Source organism: Staurois parvus, unplaced genomic scaffold (genome assembly GCF_062004578.1).
Source record: "Staurois parvus isolate SC_StPar_1 unplaced genomic scaffold, SC_StPar_1.0 ptg000737l, whole genome shotgun sequence".
Lineage (NCBI taxonomy): Eukaryota > Metazoa > Chordata > Amphibia > Anura > Ranidae > Staurois > Staurois parvus.
In genome coordinates, this window is record NW_028318533.1 from 645098 (window position 1) to 662329 (window position 17232).

Below are 17232 nucleotides of genomic sequence, written 5' to 3' on the forward strand. Positions count from 1 at the left end.
TCCGTTCCGGAGGTTGGAAAAAAGTCAAAAAAGTCTTATTTGCTCAAAACTCTTTATAAAGTGCACTTCAAAGGCATAGTACTGTACAAGGACATGATTAAAAAAAAATCGTAAATGCACTGAAAACCAATTAATCCGTTCATATTGCGAAAAAAAATTTGTAAACCGAGCCATTATTTTCCACCGTTAACCTAGGCGTTTGTAAACCGAGGTATGCCTGTATATCTCATTTATCTTTAAATTATCATTGGTATTTTAATGATGATATGATACACTTTTATAAGACATTTAACATAGCAAAAGAAGAGAAGAGGTAATCTGATTGTGTGTTTCATTTTATTTCCTCCAGGAGATCAGCTCTAGGGATATCATGAGCATTAAAAATTCTTTCTTCAGAGCAGGACGGAAGACGATCTTCATAGTGCATGGTATGGCCAGCAAAGCAGAGGGTAACTGGGTGTCCGAAATGATCCAGGTGAGTTTCTGGGTAATTCCTGAATTTTCTAAGCTGACGGGTACAGGGATGCAAGATAACATTACCTAACAGCTCCCAGCTGTGCTCCTTCTCTCGTCAGATCCCTCTATTCCTGCTTCTGTTTCCATATCCCTCTTTTTGGTGGGATTAAGGAAGGAACATTTGATACTAAATTTTTCATAAGGCCTCTAAACCAATTCACTAGTTGTTTTTAAATACTGAAAATATATAAAAGAACAATCATAGTGATACAAAGTATAAGCTTGGCAAGGCTCAGGAGGAAGAGGAAGGGGAGCCCGCTCACCCCACCTACTTTCCTGTTCAGACAGACTTCATACTGTCATTTTTAAACCCAAAAATTAGCACTAGAGAGGAGATGTTGCTGGGACGCGTGCAAGTAAGGCAAGTATATAAACCTCCAAAAAGCAAATACATAAAAGTTGCAGTGCCAATAACACAATAAAAGCATGGATTATTAAACCAAATAATGAAAGTGCAATAATTTTAACATGCAAAAATGACCAGTGTCAGTGAATAGTTAGTACATAAGGAATAAAAGTCAACTAAGGAAGTGACTGTTCCTAAAAAATAATAATAATTTCAATGGTCGCCCATGTGTAGCATTCTTCCATCAAGCAAAATGCATCACCACGTGTCACTGTGGACTCAGTGGGTGGGGGTGAGGAGGAGCTGGACTGCACTTTTAAGGGATTCTGACCAATCCCCAAGCAGGAGGCTTGGCATGGGGTCAGGACAGCCCTTAAGAGTGATTGAGCCTGCTCTGTAGCAGGAGAGTTCGAGTGGAAGATGGAGTGAGCAGGCTGGAGTGAGGAGCCTGAGAGGAGGTTCAGGAGAGGGGCCTACCTACAGGTGGAGGAGCTGGAAGGGAGGATCTCTCATCCTCAATCATCCCCTGAGAGAGGACAGCCTGGAAAGCAGGAAAGGAGCCAGCCCAGTGGAATGCCTAAAAGCAGCCACCAACCCACAAGCTTTTAGAAGAGTTAGTAACCCCACACACACTGGGCCAGATAAGGGGAGAGGGCATTCTGGTGGGAAACCTGACTAGCCCCCATCTGGGACTTCTGATTCTAAAGTGGCAGATTCTGGGCCCCCCTGCCCAAGGATTCCCTCAGGCAGCTGGGTCTGGGGTCTGAGGATGTACACCAGGAGAGGCTGGATAGCTCACCAAGAGGAGGATTTTCGTCTAATGGACTTGTACATGGTTGTTAAGGAGCTTGTCCTCAGTTTACAGTTACCCTGGGCATTCCTTACACCCCTCTACCCAATCCAAGTTCAATACCCCTTAATAAAATCCAAAAGAACAAGCTCACAGACTGTTTACCTCCTGTGTCCTGTCTCCTGTGTGCAAGGTCCGAAGGAAATGCATGTTGCCTGGCTGTGCAGGACTATAGGGGGATCCAAATCTCTAGCAACTCCTAAGGGGGTAGTGCTGCAAGCCCTTTAAAGAATAAAAGGCATTGCAGTAAAGGAGCCACCTATACAGTATATATAGTTTGTAATACTCCTCTCCAACAGGGGCCCACCACACCATCAGTACATGAAGCCTAGGAGGAACACTCACCACACGGAGCCACAAAAAAACAATTTATAGTGTAGTACTTTATTCATAAAACAAGTCTATATATCCATCCAATGGATTCTCAAGGCAGAGCTTTCAAACACAGCAAAGTATCAAACTACAATATAGGGACAATCACCTACTAAGATGGCCGCTGGTCCTGGAAAGTCCGCACACAGCCCTTTCCAACGTGTATCACGTGCATGCAAGTCTTCAGGGGACACTATAGTGCTGATCCATCCTCTCTTCACCTAAAATAGCCTGCTGACAAGCCACTTATTATACTGAATGTACTGGTACCATTTTCCTGAAGTCAATGAAGGAGATGAACAGCGGCAGCCATATTTTGTTAGTACAAAAGCCTCATAAAAATATGCATAACTAATGGGCTCTTGTGGAACCATTTTATTGGAGTCCTCTAATGTATTCAATATTCTTAACTAAATCGGTGGCCATATTTAAATAATCCAAAAGGTGTAACATAAAACTAGTGATCAGGACTCACAATGACAGGGCATTAAAAGTGATGATAGATAGTATGACCTTGAGTGGTACCAGTTTTTGAATAAAGAGAAATTGGACTTCTTAGATTTTTAATCTTAAGGGAAAAGAAAAAGCTCTTTCACTTAGATGGGGAAATTAATAAAGTTAAGGAGGACCTCCAACCCTTCAAGGAGAATGGCAATTTTAATTTAGGTAAGACCACCCTTACTCTTGTGGAATTTAACAAATTAAATGGTTGAAATTTGTGCCTCAAATTAAGTTATAAATTTGATATAATAAATATCAAATGTGTATTGATGTACATAAGTTGACAAGACAGGTATCCCTTAAGAATATTTTGCTTAAAATCCCATTATTAGGAATATTAGTATAAGTATATTTGTTTTAGAAATGCATCAGTATTTAACCCCCCTATGGCATCAAACCCGTAAATTTCTGTTTTTAAAGACATGGTCTTAAAGGATCACACCTTCCACAGTGTGTTGTCAGCAGTCAAAAAGCAATAACTGAGTAAATAAATTTGTTTACACCTCTTAAATTTGTTCCTATGTGTCATCACATTTTGATGGTGGCATTGTTAGGCTGTCACCACAGTCTTTTTGCTGGAGAATACATCTGAGAAATCCTATAGAGGAATAGAATGTCAACACTTTTGACAAGATTTCACTTGCAGAATTCATATTTTCCCAACAGGAGATCCTCCGAGCGGAAGACGTGAACTGTATTGGGGTGGACTGGCGTCATGGTTCGGCTAATTTGCAGCTGTATGCTCAGGCGAGCAGCAACGTCCAAGTGGTGGGAGCTGAGATCGCCTATCTGGTGACGAGATTGCAGGTGTGTAACAAAAAGCTGAATAAACTGTAACAAAAAGGTTAAAACCTGCTGCAATATGCCATTTCTAATTTTAATTGGAACTTTCCTGGAGGTGATGTGATTTTTTCTTTTTTTATTGAACATCGTAACTTGGTTTGGTGAATTTTATAAAGAAGCCCCAGAATGCTGATTCCCGGCTGATTAACCTTATCAATAGTACATTTTTTAATGTGATTTTCTGTCTCCAGGAGGAGCTGGAATACCCCCCATCCAACATTCATCTGATCGGGCACAGCCTGGGTGCTCATGTAGCCGGAGAAGCTGGGAAGCGATGTCGCGGGATTGGTAGAATAACAGGTACCATATATCCGTGTTGTGTTGTGGTCAGATAAGAAGAACGGTCATTACTTCCATGAGTGCAGTGATTTCAGTGAAATAGATTTTGCTGCTAAATGGCTAATTTCACTGAAGCAGAAATTTTTAATTGTGTACAGTTACTTTATGGTGTGTATAGTGCATTTTTAAAAAAATGTGCATAGGAATGCCCCAGTGAAAGTGCATATACATTCATTTTCTGTGAATGAGGCAAAAAATAAATGAATGCGTTTAGGCTATTTGCTGTGCTGGATGAATATTTTTAATTGATTTAAAATGTTATATACTGTATTTGGTCACTAGATGGCACCAAGTATCATAAGAAATTCCTATGATACTTAGTGCCATCTAGTGACCAAATGCCACTAGTTTTATTAAGGAAGGAAAATACAAGGACAGATTAAACAAAATGGAATTTATAGTTCCTCTATAAATGACACAAATAAAGACTCATTGCTGACTCCAGTTGATGAATTTTCTGTCTGTTGCAGGCCTGGACCCAGCTCAGCCATTCTTTAAGGACACGGATAAAGTGGTTCACCTGGATGCCTCTGATGCAGAGTTTGTTGACATCATTCACACAGACGCAGACCCCTTCCTTGGTAAGATTCTTACACAGCCAGGTTGTGAGATTTTTCAGCTTTGGTTCATCAATAGGATTGATATCCCTGGAGGTGTCTGTAACATGGAACATGATTTGGCATTGTTGGAAGATTGTCATAGCAGTACAAAGTGCCGTTCAGTGTTTCTAAATGTAAAATAATGCACCTAGGGAAAAAGAATCCTTTGACAGTGTACAACATTGGGGGTACAGTACAGTACAGTATTGGCCGGAAGAAAAATATTTGGGAGAACTTATTTCAGATGATTGCAAAATGAGCAGTGTGCCCAGGCAGTGGGGAAAGGAAATAGAATTCTAGAACGTACTACTAGAGGGATCACCATCAGGAAGAAGGAGGTCCTGATTCTTCTATCTAGATCTTTGATTATCACTAGAGGGATCACCAGCAGGGGGAAGGAGGTCCTGATTTTTCTATATAGATCTTTGTTTATCACTAGAGGGATCCCCAGCAGGGGGAAGGAGGTCCTGATTCTTCTATATAGGTCTTTGTTTATCACTAGAGGGATCACCATCAGGAGGAAGGAGGTCCTGATTCTTCTATATAGGTCTTTGATTATCACTAGAGGAATTACCAGCCAGAGGAAGGCGGTCCTGATTCCTCTATATAGATCTTTAGTGAGACCTCATTTAGAATACTGTGTCCAGTTCTGGAGACCTCACTTTCAAAAAGATATTGATGAGATAGAACAGGAGTGGGCAAACTTTTTGACTTGAGGGCCGCAATGGGTTCATATATTGGACCCGGGGGCCGGACCAAGAGTAGATGAATGATGTGTATGTGTGAATTAATATAAATTAAATTAAAATTTGTAACATTAAATGTTTAGATTAATTTAAGGTAGAAAAGCATAAAAAGAGTTATTTTACAAAACTATTATGCCCCCCACTAGCTGCTGGCCGGCCCAGCCACTACCATGCCATCCATAGTAAGTATAGTAATATTCCCCCATAGTAAGCATAGTAATTAATCCCCCATATAGTAATTCATCCCCCATAGTAATTCATCCCCCATAGTAATTCATCCCCCATAGTAATTCATCCCCCATATAGTAATTCATCCCCCCTATAGTAATTCATCCCCCATAGTAATTCATCCCCCATATAGTAATTCATCCCCCATATAGTAATTCATCCCCCCTATAGTAATTCATCCCCCATAGTAATTCATCCCCCCTATAGTAATTCATCCCCCATATAGTAATTCATCCCCCATAGTAATTCATCCCCCATAGTAATTCATCCCCCATATAGTAATTCATCCCCCATAGTAATTCATCCCCCCTATAGTAATTCATCCCCCCTATAGTAATTCATCCCCCATATAGTAATTCATCCCCCATAGTAATTCATCCCCCATAGTAATTCATCCCCCCTATAGTAATTCATCCCCCCTATAGTAATTCATCCCCCCTATAGTAATTCATTCCCCATATTAATTCATCCCCCCTATAGTAATTCATCCCCCATATTAATTCATCCCTCATATAGTATTTCATCCCCCATAGTACTATTCCCCCTCAAGTAGTAAGCCAAGTCCCCCCTGTGTCAATTTACTTACCTTTGCTCCGCGCGTTCCTCTCGCCGTGTTCCCGCGCTGTTCCGGTCTTTAGGGCGGACTGTGAGAGGAGCCTAGCTCCCCTCACGTTCGTCACGCTGCCCCGCCTACACACATCCTGACAGCCAATGTTTGCCTGCCCTGGCTGTTTTTTTTTTTATCACGCTCCGCGGGCCGGATTAAAAGGTCCGCCAGGCCGTATACGGCCCGCGGGCCGTAGTTTGCCCATTGCTGAGATAGAACAAATCCAGAGATGGGTAACAAAAATGGTGAACTTTTCCCTTCTTACATTTTTCTCTTCTAGTTCCACACAGCAACATCATTCACATACAGGGGCGGACTGACCATTTGGAAACTCAGGCACTGCCCGAGGGCCCGGGGTCAGTAGGGGGCTCCAAGAGATGCCCCTGGTACCTTTTTCATAGGCTTTTTTGAGTTTGTGCAAGGACACAGGGGCCCCATGATCCCCTATTGCCCGGGGGCCCCATGAGTTGTCAGTCCGCCCCTGTTCACATACGTCTATTTTGTAATCAGATCACTTGTGAGAGTATCTAATATGTTTTAAATGCTGTTCTTTTGTGGAAGTTTATTGTTTCCTGATAATATGATCTTTGTAACCTTTCTTTGAGCCTTGCTGGCAGTGAGCTATTTATATGGTTTTTGATTTCTGTATTGAAAAATGTTAAACAAAAATTGTTATAAAAAACAATGGTGAAAGGTCTCGGGTATAAAACATATCAGGAGAGACTTCATGAACGTAATATGTGCAGTATGGAGGATAAAAGAACAAAAAAAAAAAAAAACTATATTTAAGAAAAAAAATGGGCAGACTCAATGGACTACTTGGTCTTTTTTCTGCCCTCACTTTTCTGTTTCTATCTACGTATTTTTCATCAGTTCTCCATTCATACACAGGTTTCGGCATGATGAAACCAACCGGACACTACGATTTTTATCCCAATGGGGGACAACACATGGCTGGATGTCCAAGCAAACTGTCCTTCCTAACTGGCAATGCAGCCTGTGAGTTTCCTCCCGTTGTATATTTGATGTAATCTGTGTATTTGCTGCACCCAGAGACCATGGTGATTCCAGCTTGAGGCAACATTTTGTGGGGAGCCAAACTTCTTCTTGTGTAATTTTAATTGTTATGATAAACATTAGGAAATTATCATTTAATTATATATGTATATTGTAGGAGGTGTGACACCTCATTGCCTTCCCGAAAGAATTGTAGGATTTGTATAATAGGGACTTGAGGTGGAAGCTCCCAGCTTCTATGCTACCATAGATAGAAGACTCCCCACACTCTACCACTGACTGATAGACTCCAAGGGGTTTATTTACTAAAGCTGGAGAGTCCAAAATCAGACTTCCTTCTGCATAGAAACCAATCAGCTTCCAGGTTTCATTGCCAAAGCTTCATTGAACAAGCTGAGGTTAGAAGCTGATTGGTTTCTATGCAGAAGGGAGTCTGATTTTGGACTCTCCAGCTTTAGTAAATAAACCCCCAACTGTTTTGTCCAATCAGGAGCCATGCATCCAGCTCAAAACAAGTATGGTCTGGGGTGGTACTGACCCGCCTAGCTCAAGAGTTCCTTCCTGAGATGAAGAATAGCTGGCTGAGTTTTCAAAAGTTGCAGGAGCTGAACAAACCAGGCCCTCTTGGTCAGACAGAGAGCCACTGCAATAGCCCTAACTTTGTCCCTCACAGTTTTCTAAATAAATTCTAGATACCAGAGACTAGTACAGCCTTTATCAACCTTTTCAACACAGAGATCCCCTTGAAATTACTTTCTAGTCTCAGGGAACCCCCTGAAAGTTACAATATTTTCAACTCAACATGGGCAGCACAGTGGCTAAATGGTTAGCACTTCCACCTGGCAGTACTGGGGTTGTTTTGAATCCCAACCATGGCACCACCTGCCTGGAGCTTGCATTTTCTCCCTGTGCCTGTGTGGGTTTCCTTCGGGTACTCCGGTTTCCTCCCACACTGGTAGGTTAATTGTCTCCTGTCTAAATTGGCCCTAGCATGTGTATGTATGAATGTAAGTTAGGGACCTTAGATTGTACGCCCCTCGAGGGTTAGGGACTGATGTGAATGTATAATATATATGTAAAGTGCTGTGTAAATTGATGGCGCTATATATGTACCTGAAATAAATACAAAAGTAAACAAAACTACTCTTACCATCATACAGATAGCTAAAAAGATCAATGGTGTCCATGGGAACTGCTCATTTCTCAAGGCACACCTAGCAATATCTGGAGGAACTCTAGGATTCCATGGAAGCTTGGCTGAGAAACCCTGGACTAGTGTATGCCAGCTCCAGGTCATTTAATTGATGTGGCCACTCTGTTGACCCTTGGTACCTTGAGGTCTCATGATGTTTGCCCCACCTGATTGAACACCCGTGGATTCAACTCCTGCTCACCTATCCAAAGAAAACTCCTGCTGAGAATATCTGACAACCTGTTGTCTACTTCCCTAATGTGAACAACTCTGCTAAAGCCGGCCATACATGGATCGAAATTCAGTGGGTTCAGCAAAGAGTGGCCAAATTTCAATCCCTGTATGAGCAGGATGGTTGTACAGAAGTTGATTTACCGATCATCTTCTGTACAACCAGCCTATCGTATGTTTGCCACTCAATCAGCTCAGCCGGTAGCAGATTACCCTGCAATCAATAGTGAAATATTCCCTTATTGGACGTTGGCAAGAGACTTTATGCATAAAGAGGAAGTGGGCTGGAAATAACTGTGGAGCCATCTTGGGTAAGGCATGAGCAGCAAGGTAGGAAGCACAACTGGAACAAAATTCAGTACATGCTGGATGAAAGAATAAAACAGAGAGGCGAAATCACGTGGAAGAAAACCCACCCAACACTGCTGAGTTGACAACACAAAAGCAAAATTCTGGGTAATAAACAAGCAATAGTTGCAATATGTAGGCATACATGAGCAATGATTAGAATATGTGAGCAACAAACAAACGATCATTGAAATACATGGGCAACAAATCACTAATTGTTAAAGTGTTGGACAATTGTTGGAAAATGTGGGTGGCAAATGACCAATTATTTAAATACACAGGCAACAAACAAGCAATCGTTACTTGATGTGATTTGCAAATGAGAAATCATTACACTACATGGGTCACAATCACTACAATGCCTAGGCAACACACAGGCAATGATTACAGTATTTGGGCAACAGAAAATGGGCAATTGTTGCAACAAGGGGGCAACACAAAGGCAATCATTGAGTGGGAAGAAAACAGCTAATGACGGGTTTATTTACTAAAACTGGACAGTGCAAAGTCTGATGCAGCTCCCCTTACAAACCAATCAGAAGCAAGTGTTGTTTTTCTTGTCAAAGCTTAATTGAACAAGTTGAAGTTAGAAGCTGATTGGCTACTATGCACAACTGCACCAGATTCTGCACTCTCCAATTTTAGTAAATCGACCCCACAATGACAAAAATTGGACCCCAGCCTGCCTCCCCTTTTTACTCCAGATCCACAACAGAATGTTTTATTTGCTTTATCTTTCTGGTCATACACATCCTCGGTGGGCAGAGGGAGAATCTGGAGATGGAGAGAGCAAAGCCTACACCTCCTACTGGTTCTATTCTCTTCACCAGTGCTCATTCACTGTTAGATAGGAGAAGCAATGGTAATGACACTTCTCCTGTCAGACAATCAAGTTGGAGGAATATCCAGTGGCCTGAAGACAAGGTAACCAAACCGATTAGATGGAGTCTCCATGCCAAAGCTGGAAAGCTCCTAGATATGACCACTCAGCATTGGACCTTCTAGATGACTCATTCTTTTGGAAATCCCCCTCAAAGTGTTTTCTTGTTTTGCCTCCTCAGCGTTGGTGGAGTCGATGACCTGCAACCATTTGCGAGCCCCCCTCTTCTACATTGAGAGCATCCGAAATCCTGCAGGATTCCTGAGCTACCCATGTGAGAACTACGAGGCCTTTCAAGATGTAAGAAACAATTCTAATCTCTGGGAGGTTCCCAGGAGGTATAAATAATGTATCCATAGATGGATAAGTGTGACATTGTATGTGATTATTCCAGTTAATAAACAGATATTGGCTCCTGTCAAGTTCATTTAATAAAGAATGGAACCAAAATTGCTAATTTACAATTCTGGCCATTAACAAAATTCCCTGAAGTTTTAATAGACTTAAGAGTTACTGTGAGTTGTCAATGAGAAACACAGACATGCAGGTGGTTTGCTACAGCGATTGACAAGCTCTGCACTATTTTCTGGACAGAGCCTCTCCTTCAAAGACAAAAGCAGGAATCTCAATCAAACTTTGTTGGTCCACTCTATATGACCAAAGTAACAGAACCCAATGATAACTTCTAGAAATCACTGATGATTTATCTTGTCCCTCAGGGTTCCTGCTTTCCCTGCCCCTCCAGTGGTTGCCTGGCCATGGGGCATTATGCTGACCCATCACATAGTACGACCACCCAGCATCAGACCTTTTATCTTCATACTGGAGGGGATCCCCACCATTTCTCCAGTAAGTACCTGTGTAAGAAGAGGTGATGGTTACACCTTATACCTGACCAATTGTTTAAGGAAAGATTTAACTCGGCCCTGCTCTCATGACATGAAAAACCCAAATGGACTTTTAGTTTAGGTAATCTAAATACAGTGCAATCCTGGTGCATCAAAACAAAAAGGCGTGCAAAGCCTTACAGTTGATTTTCTTTAGAAAGCAGCCACAATGTAGAAAAGCCTATCCCCTGCCAGCATGCCGTATAGAAGAACAGAACCCTTACTCTCTGTATTGAAGCAGTGGTCTCTCTGCAGAGATCCAAAAACCCTACTGGGTCAAAGCTATAGCTCTACATTGGACAGTTCCAGTTCTAACTCAGCAGGAATGGGGGTGGGGGGGGTCGTACTTCTGCATAGAGACCACTACCCATACAGAGAGCAAAAGGTCCTTCTTGTGTGGCATGCTGGCAGGGGACAGAGTTTTCTACTCCAAAGAAATCCAACTGTTATACATTGAGAAAGTTTTGTTTTAAAGCTGTTTAGTTTAGGTATGGCAATTTTTGCATAGTTACATTGGTCCATACCTGTGGGATCCCTCTGGAAGCTGAAAATCACTGTAACAAGCAATACTTCTCCAGTGATCTCCACTAGCTTTGCATCCTGTTCCAAGCAGCTGCCCTGCTGCATTGTGAATACAAGTGGTCGCTCATTCGGCATGGGCAACATTCAGGGAACATTTTGCATTTTCTCAATGAATGCAAAGTGTTCCATGACTGGACAAGGTGGATATTATGACGTCACCACAAAAGCGTTCTTTGAATGGCCGAGGTGGAGATTGTGACGTCACCACAAAAGTGTTCTTTGAGTGGCCGAGGTGGAGATTGTGACGTCAGCATGAAGTTTTTTTACAAAAACATTAAACTACCATCAGGAGATGTTTAAAGCCCAATGTGCCTCTTAAAAGTCATCCAAAAACCATCTTAGTTTTGCCTTCCCTATTAACTCCGACGCATTGAGCAGACATTTTGCTGAAGTGTCAAAACATTTCCTAAAAGGCTCTATCTAGTCTATCAGCAGCTGAATATCACTGATGTCATGTGGGAGAAACTGGGCTGTATCCAATTTGGACTTAGGCCCCCGTTCACACTGTTCAGCTTTTCTTCTGTTTTTGCCTTACCTGGGCAGGGGTGACCCGAAGACAGGAACTAAAATGCTGGTAAGCATTGATTATTCCATTGTGTCACCTGACCAAATACTGTGAAACCTTCCTTTTTTTGCAGGTTACCGATACAAAGTTTCGGTTTCTCTGGTTGGGAAGAAAAACATTTCTGGACAAATTTACATATCGCTGTTCAGTGATCACATTTCAACCCCGGAATATGAAATTGTACAGTAAGTATTGTTTTTAAGAATTAAATATCTGTAAAAATGAGTGCCAGGACATGGTCATCTAGTGCCCAAGGGTGATGATGCCAAACTGTGCCCCCCACCTTGTTATTGATGCCATAATGTACCACTGCACTTGTCTCAGCATCACTGCGCAGCTCTGGGTCTACCAATCGCGCAGTGACACGGTGTGACCTACCGTCTGTGTGTTCTTTGTGTCTCCTTGTGCTGATTATAAATCGGGCCTCAGGCCAAAGGAAAGGCATGATATGCAAGTGATGAGGAAGGTCCAGCTCACAAAGTAGCTCCCTTCCCTATGCACATGAAAACACTGCAGTCTGGGCAGCTGTCCCTCCTGCCCCCACCCCTTGTCCTGACCCTGGTAAAAACAGTAACATGTTTGTCAGTGTCCAATTTAGCATTACACTATCCTAGTAAATACAGTTGGGGTGTCACCATGCTGGCATTACTTCAGCTTTTTCAAAACCTCCTCTCTACGACTTAATTAGCCATAGACCACGGGTGTCAAACTGGTGGCTCTCCAGCTGTTGCGAAACTACAAGTCCCATGAGCCATTGCAAAATTGACAGTTACAAGCATGTCTCCCAAAGGCTAAGGCGTGATAGAACTTGTAGTTTCGCAACAGCTGGAGGGCCGCCAGTTTGACACCCCTGCCATAGAGCATGCACACGGTGGTAGTAATTCTGCAGATGTTCTATGAGCTCATAGATCATTACCACCAAGAAGGGGTCCGAGTACAGCCCACCATACACAGCTGGCTATACATAAGTGGTGCTAATAGGGCCACCTATGACTCGATGAACTGGCCAAAATTTGAGCCTTGGGTGGCCATGTTGGGACCAGCTCACCCAACACCCTTCAATCTGAATATCAAAGGAGTCAAGCATTTGGACTTGGCCACTTGCGCTGCACGTGGGGGTACCTTTCGCCATGCATGCGCTCACCAATGCTTGGGACTTGGCAGGGACCATGTTCATGTGAAGGTCAAACATTATGGAGGTTCCTTGGCTTAGAGATGAGCTGTGCACTCAATTCTGTTTAGTGTGGATGAGTGAAACAACAAAAATCAAAGAGTGTATGGCTAGCCTAACTGACATGATCAGCAGGTAATTTCTTTAAAAGGAAATTTTAATAAAGAATAAAAGCCACAGGGAGAATATAAAAATAATTAGGAATTTTTTAGTGTTTTTTTTTGGAAGGAGGTTACACCACTCAAAATTAAGGTACGGTATGTTGGTGGAGCACTGGTTCCGGATTTTGGAAGGATTTTTGTTTGTCTGTTAGTTGGAAAGCTGCTCTACAGGGTCTGAAAGGGAGGTCCCCGGATCAACAGCAATAAGTTTGGTAGAGTGAAGAGAACACCGTACGTATGTTAAAGAGAATACAGAGTTTCATGTTAAGACCATATGTCTTGTGCTCTCTTCACTTAATACTGTCTACAGGGAAATTTTTCCCATGAAAACCTAACTGCGTAAAACCATAATTATGAGTAGTGTTCCTAGAAGGAGACCACTGGCTTTTGCATATCTACAATCGTTATGGTCCTGGAATCCAGGACAGTGTTAACCCTGTCCATCACTCGTATATTTCATCCACATACCTTCTGAGTGGATGCACCCAAATACAGACCCACTTTATGGGTTGGTCCCAGTTAGACCCTGCTACTAAATATGTGGAGAACACCAATTAGTGGATAGAGGACCAAGATACGGGACTGTCCTGGCATTTCCAGCACAGTTAGCACATATACCTTTAATGCAGCTAGGCAAGCAGTCAGGAGCCAGGATAATCCAGGTGTCCTGCATCCCCAAATGAAGCACAATAATAATATGAGATAAAATCAAAGTCAGATCACTGATGACTGAAGACAAAGGTAAGGAAGTTTCAAAAATTAGAAGAAAACATTACATTTTCAAATAAGGTTTACATTTTGCAAATGTATGAAAATACCTTAATACTGTATGTCCATCCTACACAGACCAACCTATTTAGCTTGGATTACATCAAACATAACCCCCCCCCCCCATCAAAAAAAATATTTAAGCACATTAGATATATATTCAGGGGAATTTAAAACTGCAAATAAAAGTTCAACTAAAGGCAGCATGTTCCCCTTCATGCAAATGCCAGAAAAGCCCATGAAAGCTCCAAATCGAATACATTATTGCATTATATGCGTAAAACACATTACATATACAAAAATGTTTCTTACCTCTATAATAACATAGAAATGTAACCCATCTTCAGCCTCATTCCACTACACAGTTAATACCAGGAGAGGTTAGGCAGCCCTAGCATGTCATTTCCAAGATCATGGATAGCTGCTGCTTTTATGACATCTCCCATGATTCCGTTCAGCAAATGCATTCATACAGGTACATTTGTTGAATTAGCCTTTGGGCAGTGCATTGGCATGTCCTTGAATTGATTGAAGCCAAAAGCTTGGTAATCATGACTTCTAGCAATGCCCATTGTATTGTAAACATGCCACACTGTAGTTCCTGCTCCAACACCATATTTAACTACAAGGGAAGAACCATTGTATCCTTTTGAAGGAAGTAAAGCATTAACCCACCTTCTCCCAGGATTTAGGGTGCATTTTAGACCAGTCATATTTAATGTTTTACCCCATAGGATTCCTTGAAATAATTTCAGATTTAGGGGAACCCTTGCTAAAAATAATTTATTGGTGGTCAGTGGAAAGAATGCTGTTTACATTGTTGGTCAGTGGAAAGAAAGCCCTCTACATTGGTGGTCAAATGATATGAGCCCAACTGCACTGGAAATCAGTGGGAAGAATGCCCCTTACATTGGTGGTCAAAGGAGGAGAGCCCTGTTGCACTGGAACTAAGTGAGAAGAATGCTCCTTACATTGGTGGTCAGCGGGAAGAATGCACCTTATATTGATGCCACCCTTCCAGACAGCTAAAATGATGATTGGGGTCAGGCAGCTGGCATCACCAAGTGACATTGGCACCATCAGATGGTAGGTCAATCAACCAAAGCTAAAGGGACCCCTATCAAGCTCTGGAGGAACCTTAGGGTTCCATGAAACTCAGGTTGAGAACAGCTGTTTTTTTATACAATGCTGTCCAATGTAAATAAAGTGAATACTGCCATGCTTAGCCTCAGATTAAGTTTGATAGTAGAGTACATTTCCAATATTGACCATAGTTCTCCTTTAATCAATTTGGAAAGCAAGGATGATCTACCAAAAGCCCTGTCTAAACTCTTCCTGAATGCCCATAATTGCTCCATCTGACTTACTCAAAAGCTAAATATCCTGGCTTTCAGCAGTGCAGACTGAACTGTGTCAATAAATATATCTAAACTAATGATTCAGCCACAAAATACACACTTCAACATTTGATGAATAGTGCTGAATATGGTCTTCCTTTGTAATTGTATTTATGCGTTTGTAGAGGAACACTTCTGCCCGGGAACAGGTACTCAAGGTTTATCGATGCTGACGTAAAGTTGGATGAAGTTAATTGTATGGACTTCCGCTGGACTCCTCCCCTGCTACAATCAAACATCTTTCGAATCCAGTTGGGTGCAGACCAGGTGGATGTTCAGTCTGGAGAAGATGGAGGAGTGTAAGGGGCTCTTTATGTTCTGTTCTCTAGATCAGCCTTTTTCAACCAGGGTGCCCAGTTACTTCAGGGATGCCTTAGTAAAATGCCTACAAATTGCATACAAGCCAGCAGGTGGATCAAGCCTGCCTTTTAGTTATACAAATTCACATGTTTTCATTGTTCAACCTTTACCAATCAACCCTCTAGCCAAAAGCATCCTAGCAACCAATGACATCATTGGTTGATAAGTAGGACGCTGGGTTTCTGCACAGTATACTTATTTGGCCCTCCCATGTCCCTCTCAATCAGCACTGGGGTCATATTACTTGAGTGAAGGAGAAGAGAAACACTGGAATACTGGTCAGTACCAGTGTGCAAAAGTGTATTTGCTTTGTAGGAATAAATAACCTCTATGGTTGGGTGTCATATGTGTGTGGATGTTGCTGCACTATGTAAAACAATTAGTTTAGTTTTTTACATTTTAGAATTTGGTGCCTCAAGTTGTGCAGAATTTTAAAGGGTCCCTTGGCTGAAAAAGGGTTTGAAAAACACTGTCACAGTGACCAAACAACAAACAATAAAGACAAAGCAGAAGAGATAAATGACTTGCAGCCCTCCAATTCTTTCTTCAGGCTGGTGTGTAACTCGTGATGCTGAAATACAGGATTTATTTATAGACATCCTATCAATTTAGATGCTCTAACTCTCAGATATGTGCTATAGAGTACACTGTCACAGCACTAACCTCATTCCCTATTAATAACTTTGTTTTTCTGTAGATAACCTTAACAATGAACCTGCACCCAGACTATGCATGCAAAAGTATTTACATATTCTGAGTGAGCACTAAAAGTACTTTAAAACAAACCTTCAATCACCTTTGTAGCTACAAGCATTATGAAGAAATTAAAGTGATATAAAGGCAATTTAAAAAAAAATAACAAACATGTCGTACTTCCCTCTTTGTGCATTGGTTTTGCACAGAGAAGCCCCGAACTTCCTCTTTTTGGGTTCCCTGCTGGTGCTCCAGGCCCCTCCCTCCTGCCAAGTGCCCCCAAAGCAACCAGCTTGCTCTGGGGGCACCCAAGCAGGCTCTCTCCTGAGATACTGATTCGTGTTTCCATTTACACATAGAGATGTAGCCCAGCCCTGCCCCCTCTCTCCTCATTTGATCAATGGCTGTGATGGACAGCAGCGGGAGCCGATTGTGCAACGTTCTTTGTAGAAAGGTGTGTAGATGTAGTTTCTAATGGATTCCTTTCTTTTTCACAGATCATCATTTTGCTCCTCGGGGACAGTCAGAGACAATATGGTGCTCACACTTGGGCCGTGCACAGTCCACACCTAGAGTTACTATGATCCCAAATCCAGTTACCGGGAGGATTCGCTGTGATCGGTTTATTCAGTGGTCACCCAGATATCTAGACTCTTTCCAATTTCCTCCACATTTGGGGGTCCCAGTAATCTTGGCTATGCAATGACAACCCAAGTCTATTCATGTATACACCATGACAGTTACAAGATCTGAACCCCAAAATCATAAACATGGCCATTACCATTAATAGACAAAGTTGCTTTTACAGCCACCTGGATACACATTGTTCCTTCCCACGTATGTCCATGCTATAATCTAATAAAAGTGCTCAGTGCTAACAGAATGTGTATATGGTGGATACATTTTATGTGGCTAGCAGGACCTGGGGTGCTAATATTGTTTGTAATTAAAAACATAGACTGCCTAGAGACAATTTCGGGAAGAGGTAAGTCGAGGACAATAACACTCTAAAACATGGGGGTTCCAGAACAAT

At 42.0% G+C, this 17232-nt stretch overlaps 1 protein-coding gene across 1 annotated transcript; it reads left to right on the forward strand.

Moving 5' to 3' along the window:
• The first annotated feature begins 351 nt into the window (after nucleotides 1–351).
• Nucleotides 352–17082, forward strand: LOC149445230 (pancreatic lipase-related protein 2-like). The gene is made up of 10 exons (XM_089654067.1): nucleotides 352–475; nucleotides 3252–3392; nucleotides 3620–3728; nucleotides 4238–4348; nucleotides 6839–6946; nucleotides 9797–9915; nucleotides 10335–10464; nucleotides 11723–11834; nucleotides 15272–15445; nucleotides 16697–17082. The coding sequence occupies exons 1-10, from the start codon at nucleotides 371–373 to the stop codon at nucleotides 16770–16772; spliced, it is 1185 nt and encodes a 394-aa protein (XP_089510193.1). The 5' UTR covers nucleotides 352–370; the 3' UTR covers nucleotides 16773–17082.
• Nucleotides 17083–17232: the final 150 nt, after the last annotated feature.